Below are 15,193 nucleotides of genomic sequence, written 5' to 3' on the forward strand. Positions count from 1 at the left end.
ATGCGTTTATGTTCCATGATTACACTGCAGGACGTGCAAAACAGCTGCAGCTGGGGAGGAAACTGGTTTGCTGAAATCTTTGTGGGCAAATGTGAAGCATTAGCGCACATTTTGGCTTCGGTCGCTGCTCCTGCACGCTCCCGGCATTCTGATGGTAACAGGAAGTGACGTCACGTGTCTTCTTCCTGAGTTATTTGGGGTTATTTTGTATTCTACGCTACACAAACCCACAAAGAAGAGACTAGACCGCAGAAACGGTGGAGAATCACTTTAGAAACAATAAATATCGGGTTAAAGTTGCAGGACAGTTGCGGTGTTTTTGACAAAGTTGCAAAAAGTTGCGATTTCGCGGGTTTGCTTAATTTTGCGTTAATAGTTGCGATCGCAACATCGCAAAATCCTGGAGGGTCTGTATATATAAATAAACCTGTTTGAGTGATTTCATCTAACAGTGCCTGGAAGTTTTTTTTCTGACACAACAATCTCTAAATAACATCAGCCACTAAAACAAGGGAAACCTCCACTCTGTCCTCAAAAAAACCCCCAAAACTCTTAATGTCTTTTCTGTAAAGTGTCTCATCTCCTTTGTCTGACCTGCAGCGTTTAACGAGTCACTCGTCAAACAGATTCTGGAAGCCCATCTAAAACTGGAGCTGTTGGGCCGAACAGCAGGCACGACAAATTTACTGCATGTTGTGAATAACATCATAAAAAGTGAGCCGCAGTAAAATAATTAAATGGAGCTTGCTTATTTGCATGCATGTTACAACAACTTTCAACATAACTAAACTGTTACTTGCAGTCACACAAAAATGGCTGTAACTCAGCCATTTTTATAGATATTGAGCTAAAACTTGGTGTGATAGTAGCTGAAAGTCATCTCCAGCACATGTTTTGAGAGCTGACAAATGGCAGAACATCTTTGTTTAAAACTTTGCCATTAATTACTGGAGTCAGCTCTGTCTATTGGCAATTAGCTCCTGAACCACTGAATGGATTTTACTGAAACTGTTTGAAAATATTCATTGGATTCACAACAAATTAACTTTTTAAAGTCGGCCCTATTCAGTCAGTTTCAGAGATAATGAGCTCAGATTGGTGTGGTAGTAGCTGAGATTCATCCTGAGCAATACTAGATCACAATAAAGCTTTCTTTAAAACTTTGACATGCGAGTTGGCAGGCGGTGAGCTTTCCTCAAAGGAAAGCCACTTTTTCATTCTGCAAGTGTTTATTTATGCAACACGTAGCCGTGAATACTCAATGAAGCAATGTTAAAAACTGTTGACATCAACTATTGACTCCACCTATCCACTGCAGAGTCCTCTGTATACAGAACACCATCGTGAGTGAATGAGCTCCAAATTCAAAGTCATTGTTTGTTGTCTGCCTTAATAATATCTGCTAAACCTTTGTGCTCATCGTAGCATTTCACTGAGAAAAGTGAATTGAAACTCAATAACACGAGAGCAGCTGAAAATTAGATGTGAAAAACTGACCAGAAAGCTTCTTATGACTGAATCTTTTTTTTTTTCCCCGCATCACCTCGAAGGACAGAATCTCCATCAACTCACTCTGGGTCCCATTTGAGCTGCCATTCTTCTGAAAATGGACTTCTCAATTGTTAGTAGCGCAGCCAAGCAGCTCATCTGTGACAAAATTCTCACGCAGTCAGACATGCGGCGCTCGCTGGCTGAAGGAGCTGCAGATAATGAAGCGGGAGATTGACAGTGGGACGCCCGCTTCCCTGCCTGCTTGATTATCGGAACACCTTAACACTGTCTTGCATTATTAAACACACACGTACACCGGAGCATGACACTGTGTGAAATTGAAGAATGCATATAAGAGTGAATGATTATCAAACGGGCCACACTTCATTCATCCCAGTTAGTCATCTATAACCGGCGCACACAGCCAGACTTGTGTGCAAAGTTGAGTTATTCATTGCAATTTCTGCAGAACTTATTTTGCTCTATGATAAAGAAATGTCCCTATCCTTCTTTCTGCCAGTATCTCCATCGCTCATACACTCATGCACACTTATATAATACCACGAACAGCCCTGAATAGTCGTCCATCTTTTATGGTTGGAGCCAGAAACAAGCTGTCAAAGTTCCGTTTTCTCGTAGATCGTCTCAAACTGGCAAAATATCGGCCAAATGAGCTGCTCGATACCTCGTTATTCTTATTCTCTAGCACAAGAACATTTTTGACATACTGAGACGAATCCATAAACGAAGTAAGCCCTTTTTTTAACGATTTACATTAAAATACATAATGTGATGATACTGAATTATCTGACTCACATCTGACCACTGAAATCTACCAAACATTGTGTAATTTACCTTTTATAACTGGTGTAATTGGTGATTTATTATCACTGTGGCAGCATGTCAGGTTTTTTTGGACAGTGGTGGCAACGTAGTTATATAATGTGGGGTCCACATGTGCTGGCGTGGTCTGGTTGTTGAGAATTTAAAGCAGGACTGGCCTCAAACCTAGGCCTAGGCCAGGGATGGGCAATCCTGGTCCTCGAGGGCCATCATCCTGCATGTTTTCCTTGTTTCCCTGCTCCAACACACCTGATTCAGTGGTTAAATCACCTCTTCATGTTCTGCAGAAGCCTGTTAATGAAACACTGATTCAAATCAGGTGTGTTGGAGCAGAGAAACAAGGAAAACATGCAGGATGGTGGCCCTCCAGGACCAGGATTGCCTACTCCTGGCCTAGGCTATAACTGAGATTGTGACAGGATCATGGAAACAACCTAGCACAGGTGTGATACCTGTAGCTGCATCCTGACGTGGTCCAAGAGACGTGCCAGGAGGCCGTATAGAGCACATGTGTCAAACTCTATTCCACGGGGGCCGATCTCCTGCATGTTTTAGACGGGTTCTTGCTTTAAAACACCTGGTTTAAATGGATGACTTGTGGACGTGCTTCTGGAGAACTTGATGATTTCGTGAGGAGGTAATTAAACCGTTTGAATCAGGTGTGTTGGAGCAGAAAAAAACCTAAAACTTTCAGGACAGGGGCCCTAGAGGCCTGGAGTTTGACACCCCTGGTGTGGTGCAGGAGAGCTTCTCAGACTGTTGCAGTATCACCATTTCCATCACGCTGAAGGAGGTTCTCCATTTTTATGATTCATCCAACAGGTGGTGAAGGTATCATATGTGTCATATGGAGTTCAATCAAAGGCATCTAGTCTTTTGAAGACATTTTGCTTGTCCTCAAGGAGCTTTAGCAGGTTTTGAACTGCATTAAGTTGTTTCATTGTATTTTTTTACATGCAAATCATCTTTCCTCCTCTCTTTCCTGAGAGTTGTTAGGGTCTTTGTCGACCTGATCCACATCCAAAACATCTTGCGTGTTAGTCATGCATTGGTGAAGTTTGTTGAACGAGAAGCAAAACATCTCCAAGAAATTTAAAGGAAGTCCAGTTGCCTTTGGTTGAGCTCTTTAGGATCCCATTTTTATAGGTCATGGAGGTTGTGGAACACAGAATGGGGTTATCTAATTGAAAGGTGGGATAAACTAACACGGTAAGTGAATAAAAGATAAAAATATACGAATGTGAAGAAAGAACACATCATACAATGAAAAGCCTGGGAGTTGTGCCAGATTTAACTGTGTTTAAAAGGTTAAAGCAGCCTTATTTCTTCCAAGATATACCCTTGTTTTAATTTTCTTGTCTGATTCTATAGATATTTTTTCCACCCCAAAAGGTAAAGCAAGCGCACAAAATAAAACATGTACAAGAATAATAAGTGTCTGCATGTTACAGGTCATATTAAATGGAGTTATAATATTTTTTTGGAAAGAATTTAACAGAAAAAAATATATAATGTCACTTTTTCTGCACCAGATGTAGTCCGGGATAAGTTGTTAAACTTAAAAAAAGCGAAATATTACTTTAAGTACAGAGAAAACTGTAAAATAAATGCATTAACTACAACCCCACTGAAGTCACTAAGGTCTTTTTTATGTCCTTTTGTTGGCTGAATGCACCTTGTGTATTTATATATTTGTGTTTCTGTTCCGTTTCCATACCAGTATGAGTCATATGTCTGCTTCGTGAGCATGTTTATTGTTAGGAGCTGAGGAAGTGTGGCGTTTGTGTGTCGGAGGTTTAGGTGTTTGGGAAGATTGGAGCCATATATAGTCAGCTACAAAGCGAGCAGCAGTCGGTTTGTGGTTCAGACAAGAGAGGAGGAAGAGAACCGACTGAGGAGGAAGAGAGCGATTGTAAACAGCTAGAGGTCTGAAGTAATCTGTGTTACTTTATGCATGACAAATGTAGCACGGGGGATTAGGATAAATTATAACTGCTAGGGGGAAAAAAAAACAGTGTCACATAACTGCCTCAGCATCATTGAGCTTTTTACAGCACTAAAAGAAGTTGTCATGTTTTCTAGGATGTCTTTGTTTTAATCCTTCATTGGACTCGACGGGCAAAAACTCATTTCTGTCTGCTGTAATAAGACGGTATTTTTGGCATCTACAGGTACAGTAGTGTGGAAACGGGATTAAATGGGGGTTGCTCATCATTGCTTTGATTAGGTGAAAGATTTTTTAAAAATGTCAAGAAAACAAAAAGCTATTTTTGCCCCCACAGCTCGATTCAAACTGCTCTGCACCTCCGTGACTCATTGGAAAAGACGTCAATCAAGTTCCGCTTTTACACCTTTTTCTTGGCTCGTTCCCGGTCCGGTAATTGTTGCCTGATTTCTGCCTTCCTTATTTATTCCCAAGAAGAAGAAAAAAAGTGTTTTTCCCCTGTATTTGACAGGCTCTCAAGTATTCAAACATTTTTTTTCTTTATAAAAAAAAATCTTTAAAGGCTTTCCACAGAATGTTTTTGATGCACATCAATCAATAACATTTTACTTTTAGCACCCAATTTCTGAGATTATTGGCTGCTACAGATAATGAAGCTTTTATGCTCATGGGGTTTTTAGAGATAATTGGTACTCTTTCAGTTGACAGAATAAGAAAAAAGAAAACATGTCAGTTCAATAAGTATACTGGAAAATAACTTGAGCTTTGAGCTTGAGCAAGATCTTTAAAACGTGACACTACTCCTGCCTCTGGTTTAAAAACTGTACTTATGAAGGAAACAGACATTTTATTACTCGGCGAAACTCATTTTCTAAGTTTCTATTATTACACATGTAGGCAAAAGCAACCCTTAAGCCAGTGTTTCCCAAAGTTTGGTTCGGGACCCTAATGTGGGTCACCTGACACCAAATAAGGGTCCTTAGATAATCTCCAGTTGTTTTTATGATATATTTGCACCATAATTGTTGCTGAGATTTGAAATACAAGTCATTAATTGATACTAAAAGACAGCATAATGGATGTAAGGACTCTTTGTGTTGTCATCCTGCCCTTATTTATTAGGCTCATTAGTATTTTGGGATATTTATCAGCTAAAAGATGGGGTCACACACTTTTGTCACTGTTATTTTATGGGTCGGAAGCTGAAAAGTTTGGGAGCCGTAGCCTTGAGCCATCTCATGACATCTTCATGCAAACATAAAAAAACTTGAATTAAACAACGAAAAACAAGATTTCTTGTAATGACTCTTAAGGAAAATTAAAACAAGGCTTGTATTGGCTTTTCAGACCCTCCAGGATTTTGCGATGTTGCGATCGCAACTATTAACGCAAAATCAAGCAAACCCCACAAAATCAAAACTTTTTGCAACTTTGCCCAAAACACAGCAACTTTCCCGAAACTTTAACCCAATATTTATTGTTTCTGAAGCGATTCACCACCGTTTCTGCGGTCTAGTCTCTTCTTTGTGGGTTTGTGTAGCGTGGAATACAAAATAACCCCAAATAACTCAGGAAGAAGACACGTGGCGTCACTTCCTGTTAACATCAGAATGCCGGGAGCGTGCAGGAGCAGCGACCGAAGCCAAAATGTGCGCTAATGCTTCACATTTGCCCACAAAGATTTCAGCAAACCAGTTTCCTTCCCAGCTGCAGCTGTTTTGCACGTCCTGCAGTGTAATCAAAGAACATAAACGCATCGACAAACACTTTGTGTCTGCAAAACATGTGAGGAGAGCTGCAGACCAGGGACAATCCAGAAATGCTCCTGAATGTCAGTTTAGAAGCTATCAGAGTTCTCAAATAAAGAATGTCAATGTTTGTTGGTAATTATCTTACAAAACTAGGAAGGATTTTTGGTTTATATATTAAAAGTTATGTTTTTTTATTGATTTTAGTAAAAAAAAAGAATCAACTTTTAGGAAAATGCCTGAGAAATCAGGCATTTTAGCCGCAACAATCACAAAAAATGCCCGCGAAATCCTGGAGGGACTGGCTTTTTACTTGTTTACAAATCTAAGTAGCAATCCTTGGAGGAACACATATCACTCTCTTCCTTCCATTCCAAACTTTTAGTTTTCTATGATTTTGTGCAATCTGTTAGAATTTAAAGTATATGTTGGGGATGACTTTCAACTATAATCTCTCCATGTTTTAGCTTAATATCAGTAAATCTGACTGAGTTATAGCCATTTTTTGTGTCTGCAAAGGTTGATTAGCTGTGGCAGTCATTTTGAATCAGGCTGCAGTTGTTGAGGTATATCCACTGATTACTTTCTGAGAGTTTCATCGAAATACCTCCACAGGTTCGGGAAATATATATATATATATATATATATATATATATATATATATATATATATATATATATATATATATATATATATATATAATTTATTTATTTATTTATTTTTAACCAAGACACAGGTAATTACCCACATTTTATGGTGGTAAAATATGCAGCTTTGTGTCATGAGAAAGAGAGTTATCTTTCTATTTGTGTTTTTGCAGATGATGTGATGTGTTTGATAGATTCAAGGAGCATTATGTAATGTTTTAATTCAATTTCTCGTCCTTCGGTCTCAATAACTGAGGCAAAATGGCCTTCTGGGTGAAATAAATGAATAAATGCCCACCCGTTTATTTTTATTTCATCAAACAAGTTTAATTTTCTGTGGATGTCTCCAAATATCTAAGAGGAGAGCATGTCAGAGAAAAGTCTTCCCTTCTTTTAGCATTCAAACAGGTGCTCAGTAAAAACAATAATAGTGTTGAAATTGTGTCACAAATATTTCTGTTTTTGACCTTGTGGTAAAATATAATCACCTGGGACGAATACATCAGCGACAAAATCTTCACATTGTAACGTTTTCCTGGATGACCACAGTTTCTTTTAGAGAAGTTTCAGTGAAAAGGCAATAATGACTGTTGGACAATGAACCAAATTACACTTTAATCAGCTCTACTTGTACTTTGTGATTAGAGCTAACTTTAGGTCGTGTTCCACTATAATAATTTCCTTGTAGCAGTTAAATTTCCTATGAATCAGCTTGCTCAGTGCTTTTTTGCTCCTGCATATCTTAATGTGTTCAAAGCAAAGCTGGAAAAGACTGAAGTCTCTCTGCTCTGATTGCCTGAGTCCAGTTCCCGCTCGCCACGTCGGCTCGTCTGAAATGAAACAAGGTTAGGACCAGTGGTGGACAGTAACCGAGTACATTTACTTGATTACTGTACTTAAGTACATTTTTTGAGAATCTTTACTTTACTTGAGTAATTTTTTTTTGTGGGGGAACTTATAACTTTCACTCCACTACATTTCAAAATCAAATATTGTACTTTCGACTACATATCCAGGAAGCTGGTCGTTACTTCGTGGTAACAGATTCAACCATAAACCTCTGTTCCATAGTGAAAGAATCTCTGGTTTGGTGTTTTTAGACAATAAATCCTTATTTTTTGTTGCATTTTTCTGCTGAAGTTCTTTCCAGGTGGTGCAGAAGTTGCAGCAGAGTGTTTCTACGCGTCGATACATCAGGTGGTTTCTGAAAGTTACACGGTTCTGCAAAATTACTGATATTAGAAAATTTTATTTGTAATTTTGAATACTTAAGTACTTTTAAATGCATGTACTTTTGAATACTTAAGTACTTTCAAAAGGGAGTACTTCAGTACTTTAACTTGAGTACATTTTTGACTGAGCAACTTTTACTTGTAGTTGAGTAAGATTTGACCACGAGTATCAATACTTTTACTCAAGTACTATAGTTGAGTACTTCGTCCAACACTGGTTAGGACACGTTCTGCAGGACAAGTCCTCAGCTTTTAGAACATCTCCGAAATGACTGTTTTTTATTATTGGGGAAAATGGGGATCTTCACTGTGGTACTGCTTATCTTGGAGTAAAATCATCAAAAAACCAAAGAACGAGAACCTTTTTGAAACGACTGATTCCTGCAGAGGGTTGACTTTAAATGATTTCTGCATGAAACAGTCAACGACTTTGCAGCTTTTTCTGGAACTTTTTACCTGGATTGGGGTTTTTCACATCCAGCTGGCCTTGAATGCATTTGTATTTTAAACATTTTATGGGTCAAACGAATGGTTTCATGTGAGTTTTTTTTTATTTTTGTTGTTGATAAAATCTATGCATCCTTTCGATTTGAGCCACATACTCTATGTATTTTGTTTTTACTGTATTTGACAAGTCATGAAATTGTACAGTTTGTTTTTGCTCTGATTAAAAAATAAAATATCAATACTTCCTCTAAATCTTCTAATATATCGGTTTTAAAATGAGAATTTAGCCATTTGTTTTAAATGCTGGTGTTATGTTGCTTTATTTGTGCATTGTTTGTGTTTGTGTGAAAGCAGCTTTTGGGACAACACTTAGTCCAAAACTACTTTTCCAAAGTGGACAATAATATGTAGTTTATTGTATTATATCTTATTGCACTGTACTGTATCATAGCATATATTTCATCTCATTGTATTGTAAATCAACGCTGTAGAATTTTATTTCCCAAAAATTGTCTTTAAGAATCACTTCTTTTAAAAATGTAAAAGCTCACTCAATTAATTTAGTCCAAAACATTTATTTTTCCAACTGACAGTTCATTATATTGTATTATATATATTTTTGTGCATCTTATTGTGTCAGATCAGTGCTTCTATAGGATTTTTCTTAAAAACAAACACTTGATTTTTTAAACTTGTGTTCCCAAAATGGATTTATGAGATAAAAATAAAAACAAAAGCAGAGACAGCATCATTGAATCAGTGATTTCTGAATCAGGGTTTTAAGAAAAATAACTTTCTAATAGATGTAAACAATAAGAACCTTCCATCCATCCATTTTTCTTTACCCACTTTTCCTTTCCGGGTCGCAGGAAGCTGGTGTCCATCTCCAGCCATCACGGCGGGGGACACCCTGGACGGGTTGCAAGTCCATCACAGGGACAAAGAGACAAACGGGACAGTTTTTAGAGTTACCAATGAACCCAACATGCATGTTGTTGGTCTGTGGGAGAAAACCTGGAGTAATTAATGGGAGAAAATGTGAACTCCACCCACAAAGGTTTCAGGTCAGGAAGTGTACCTGCAACCTTTTTGCTGGGAGGCGACAGCTCCAACCACTGCTCCACTGTGCCACCCAATAAGAACCTAATCACGCATTTCACTCCAGTTTGTAAACCTGTACAAGTCCGAGGAATGTCAAAAAAAAAAACAAAAAAAAACGTTGATAATAGAAGGACTGTTTTTTTTTTAAAAAAACTTCTCACTTTTGTTTATGAGGTCAAAGAACACGTGGAAGTAATTCATCGTCTGAGTCCTACTTAAATCAATCAACTCTTACTCAAAGCACACTTTTTAGTTTTTAACCTAGATTCTGTTTTCCACACACAGCAAACCTTGAATTCTGTTACAGTTTGTTGTTTTATTGGTAGGTTTGGTTTCATGTGTAGCTTTATAATAAAATCTACATCTTGGAGTTGCTTTGTCTTTTATATTTAAGCCACACAGTTTGTGCTTTTGTGTAATGAACAAAATAATAATATTAAAATCAGCTATAATGATGCATTTATACAGACAGTACTTTTACTCTGAAAAGTCACTAAATCCACTCAACGCATGCGTATTAAAACTGAGATTTTCCTGCAAGTCTTACTGGGGAACTCTGATGTTTGTATTGTGTGAGGCAGCTTTTTTTTGTGAATTTATTTTGTGTGTTGGCAGCTATTAGGACAGCACTGAATCCAGAACACATTTTCCCAAGAGGACAATAAAGTATTTTGTATTGTGCCGTATTGTATCATAAATCAATGCTGCTATATGGGACTTTTTTTTTGAAGAAAGCCTTTTTTTATAAAACCTAAACTTTCAAAAAGATTTATAAAATACAATGAAGACAGATGAAAGGTTAAGTTCTATTGGGGCAATATTTTCTGAATCATTGTATTTGTGTCGAGTAAAATGCTTTCATGGGTTATTTCTGTATTTTTTTTAGAGTAAAAACAGTTATTGGGTAACAATGAGCTCAAAACATTATTTTCTGAGGGGCATTAAAGTGTATCGGATCATTAATTAATGCTGCTATATAAAATTTCTCTTTCAAAACTTGATCTTCCAAAGTGGATCCATGAGATAAAAAAGAAAGTGATAAAAGGTATTATGTCAGTACTTTTATTTTCTAAATAAATATTCAGGTTAAGAATATTTTTACAATGTTAGCTTCTAGCAGATGATGATCATGTCAATAAGCTAAAAGCTGATTTTATCGATTTTTTCCAACGAGATTGAGGTCGATGAACACTGGAAGAGTCACGATAAAGAAAGCCGCTCATGTTCATTAAAAAACGGATGGTGAAGAGAAAGAGGAGGTTATTTTTCCTTCTCCTCTTTCCTTCATTCTATTTTTTTTTTTATTATTTTCCCAAAACAGCCTGTGGGCTGATGGGGGGGGGGTCAAATTAAACTCACCTTTTACCCGAACCCCTCTGTGCAATTAGCGTCACGCTTTCCTGTCATTTTCAAACTGACAACGCTGCTGTTGTGCCATGTAATTATTTACCTGCCAGGGGAAAACAGCTCTCTGCTTTAACCACTAAACAATACACACACTTCAAAAAACACCGAAGCAGTCGCTTCACATTTTACCCGAGACGTGTTTAACATGCTTTTCATCATTACAGGGTCATTGTCTCTGCAGTGCTGTCCAATTAAAGTTGTCTTTGTCTCCAGTGTGTCATTCTAAAAAAAATGGTCTCATAATTAATCTTCCACAACAACCCTGAAACATGTTCTGTGTGCTGAAAATGTTGGCGTTTGAGCATCAGGACCCAAACCTGCCAATCGTCCTTGAGGTTACCGTTTTTTCCCCCCAGTGAATTTGAATTGTCTGTTCCCCTTTTTTTGGTGGAGGAAAGGGCTGGGTCCTGTTCTTCAAACCACTAAGGCCGTATTATTTTCACTTCCCCCCCCCACCTACCACCCAGTCAGCTTCCAAACTTTACACTGAAAGGACAAAAAAGGGTTTAAAACAGGCGAGAGATATGCAATGGCAGCCATTTTCTTCTTTAGGGGAGGAAAAGGAATCAGTTTTCTTTGATCTTGTGTCTTTTCTTGTAATAAATCTGTGTCTGTGATGCTTCTTTTTGTTTTTGTACTCTTTTTAAAGAACACACACACACATACACACAAACATACACAATAAGCAATCATGAATTCTTGCTGATTTGTCTTTTTTGCTCTTGCTTCTTTTCTTTTTTTGATATTCTTTTTTTTTTTTTTTTTTAAATCGGTTTTTGCCAGTAATCTTTTTTGAATTTTCTCTTTTCTCTTTTTCCCCCCTTTTTTTCTTAACCCTAGGTCCGCTCACAAAAAAAACTGATGAATCTTCAATGAACAAGCCTCGAGACGAAGGTATTTTTGTTGCATGTTTTTCCTTTTTTCTTGTTTTCCAAGTCTTTTTGGGGGTTGTGTTCACACACACACACACACACACACACACACACACACAAGTCAAACCTCTTTAGTGGGACTTTGGATATGAGCTGCATACCAATGTGTTGCTGAACGAATGTGTTGCTGACCACTGCAATTGAACAGAAGTGTCTTTTGAATGCTAATCGTTAGCCTTATATAACCTTGGATGAGCAATCCCAGCTAATGGAACCTGCATTATAAAGCCATCCACAGTGTTTTCCAGGGGTGCTTATCTTGCTCTCAAATAACAAAAAGAGCCCGGACGCCATCATCAGCACCGTGCCCTTGAAAGCACATTGGCCAACTAACAGCATTGTTCCCAAAACCAAATTATTGCCGTGATTTTTGAGCAACAAAGCACTTATTGAAAGCACCTCACACAATGAGGCATTATTCCTGTGCCTCGACCTCCTTCTCAAGGATGAAATTGCTATTGGATGAGGGAGTACACAAATATTAAGCTATTTCAAGTCAATGATGATAACATCAAAAAAAAAATGTACGATAGGAAGGAAGAAAAAATAAAAGCGGAACATTCAAGGACACTTGTGCCCCACTTTAGGAGATATAGGTCTAATCTGTTGCAGAAATAAGAGCACCAAACTCCCAGGCTACCTTCAATTTACCTCCCACCTGCAGCACTTACACCATGGAGGCAATTTCGTCCACACTTTCATCTCCACCCCAATCTTTCCATGTTCGCTTGTTTCTTGGCGAAAAAAAAAAAAAAAAGATTGATGATATTTTGATACATTTCTCTGAGTGCTGTTTTTAACGGTTGTTTGGGTGAATCCTCTTTTTTTTCTTGCTCCAAGATGCTCTTTTCTTTGATTTGGGGTCCTTTTTTCTTTTTTTTTTTTTGAAGTTGGGAATTGGAGGAAGTTTCGTCACGAGAGGATTTTCTCGGTGATCAAACGAGTTGGCGCAGACACAACTTTTTGAGCTGCCGGAGTCAGCAAAAGCAGTGAAAACAGTTAAGCCCAGGCAAGATGGCCGCCCTCGCCCTCTGTAAATATGTCACCCCCTCATCACAAAGCACAGTTAACCCCGTTTGACTGGGAACCTCTAATCCCATTGGCATAATTTAGCATCTCTATTTCTCCTCTAAGAACTGAATACATGTCATTTACTTAAAACACTAACACAGAAAACATGTTTTGAAAAGAAAGCAGCTAAATAATTTCATTAACAGCTCCAGAATTAAAGAGGACATCGTTTTTTCAGGGGAACTTCTGGACAAACCTTCGCTGACACCAGAAACCAGGGCTATAGACAGGATTACAGTGCTTCCTCACAATCCTATCAACTCAAAATCCTCCCATGAAGCTCAGTTTCTGCACTAACAATATCTGTTAACACTTTAGATTAAAGAGCAGATGTTAAGCATAAACTAGCTGCTTAATAATATACATAAAAGTAACAAATGAACCCTTAATTAGTCATCATAAAGCCCCTTATTTATGAGCTTTCTTTCCAGACAATTCTAATTAATGCTTGTTAATAATAAGCAAAGAGTTGCTGCTTCTTTGCTAAATATAGGTTTTATAAAGTAGTAATATAAGAAGATGTGTAGAAGTTCTCGTTTATTATATAGCTCCATTTTTGTTTCAGTTACTGATTTATTTCCTGCTCCAAAATCTGGTCGATGTTTGAAGAAAAACCGTCATCTTGAAACTAATTCAGAAAAAGATGCCAATGTAGGTGATTTATTTTCAGTTTAACGAGCTAAACAATGTCGACCTAAACCTTTTTTTTTTTTAATTTGGATGTGCAAATAAAACTTTTATCTTCTTTTCCAAAGTTGTGGAACCCCTAATAAAGCGGAGAAGAAAAAAATTATCCTCACCATCATTCATGAAGTTCTACAATCCTAGTTTGCCACCTTATTAATTATTTAGAAATATAATATGTTGTGCTTGGGAAATGAACCTCGAGGATGGTGCAATTTAATAACCTTTTTCTCACAATTATTAAGCATTTATTAGTGTAGTATTAACAGAAAAATCCTAATTTGTGCTCCATTAGTTGTAGAATAGGGTCATTTAGGATGAGTAGTTAATAAGTTCCTTATAATGACTAATTAAGTGCTTATATGCCACTAATATGCACAATACACTAGTTAATGTTTAATGTATTAGGATTTTAAAGTGTTTCTGGATGTTTATGTTGTGTTCAGTCACTCCACAGTGCATGCACAGCTTATTCCTTGAGTATATAACTTATCTTTCGAAGCTTTCTTCAATCACAAAGAATGTAATTCCAGCAGAAGAATGCAGAGTATTTTTTTTCTCAAAGCCGGAGTCAAAATTAAACCTTTCTCCAATCAAAACACATTTCTTCTTTCTTGAATGTTTGACATTGACAGTGCAGACTAATTCTCCTTCAGGGTTTGACATTAGGCAACTGTTTTCACGGTTGTTTTCGTCTCCGGGGAAAATCTGCAAACAAACTTAAGACACGGAAATAAAAGAACTTTAAAAGTTGCAGCTTCTTCTTCCCTGAGAACGGACTTCTCACGAAGGTAGAGTAGATGAAAACCTTTTTAGACCATATTTGATTCTTTTATTTTACTTAAGTTCAATCATTAATTGCAGTATATAACCAATTCAGACCCAATTCTGCAATTCAAACACAACTCAGTCCAACAAGTTCAAGGTAACTTTATTATTCCAAAGGGGACAATTAGGTTCGCAGTTTCAAAACTAAAATAAAATAAAAGACTTCCTGAACCAGTTTGTTCTACATTGTGGTAGAGTACAGGTGTCAAACTCCGTTCCTTGGGGGCCGATCTCCTGCATGTTTTAGACGTGTTCTTGCTTTAAAACACCTGGTTTAAATGGATGACTTGTTGCCGTGCTCCTGGAGAACTTGATGATTTGGTGAGGAGGTGATTAAACCGTTTCAATCAGGTGTGTTGGAGCAGAAACACCTAAAACTCCCAGGACAGTGGCCCTCGAGGCCTGGAGTTTGACTCCTCTGTGGTAGAAAGCATCTTCACCCTGATGGAAGCATATCGAACCCTTTCCTCATTGGATGACTCAAATCAGATAAGTTGGATTTGGCTGTTTTTCAAAGACCTGACCTTAAACAAATTGCTGAGGTTATATAAGGAAGTTGTCAGGGTTTTCAGGATGGAAGGGAAGAGATCCATCCATCTTCTTCCTCTTATCCGGGGTCGGGTCGCGGGGGCAGCAGCGTAAGCAGGGAGACCCAGACTTCCCTCCCCCCAGCCACTTGGTCCAGCTCCTCTGGGGGAATCCCAAGGCGTTCCCAGGCCAGCCGAGAAACATAGTCCCTCCAGCGTGTCCTGGGTCTCCCTCTGGGCCTCCTCCCGGTGGGACGTGCCCAGAACACCTCACCAGGGAGGCGTCCAGG

The 15,193-nt window shown here is 38.0% G+C and overlaps 1 protein-coding gene across 2 annotated transcripts in view; it reads left to right on the top strand.

The window, feature by feature from the left end:
* Nucleotides 1–15,193, top strand: part of nlgn2a (neuroligin 2a) — a 261,113-nt gene that overhangs the window by 135,728 nt on the left and 110,192 nt on the right. The window contains exon 3 of one of the 2 annotated variants that reach the window (XM_017436050.3): nucleotides 11,702–11,755. The exons of the other annotated variant lie outside the window; for it this stretch is intronic. Within the exon in view, the coding sequence (XP_017291539.1) occupies nucleotides 11,702–11,755 (54 nt within the window). The remainder of the gene's footprint in view (nucleotides 1–11,701; nucleotides 11,756–15,193) is intronic. 2 annotated transcript variants of the gene reach the window in all.

The sequence above is a fragment of the Kryptolebias marmoratus genome, linkage group LG7 (assembly GCF_001649575.2).
Source record: "Kryptolebias marmoratus isolate JLee-2015 linkage group LG7, ASM164957v2, whole genome shotgun sequence".
In the NCBI taxonomy this organism is placed as follows: domain Eukaryota; kingdom Metazoa; phylum Chordata; class Actinopteri; order Cyprinodontiformes; family Rivulidae; genus Kryptolebias; species Kryptolebias marmoratus.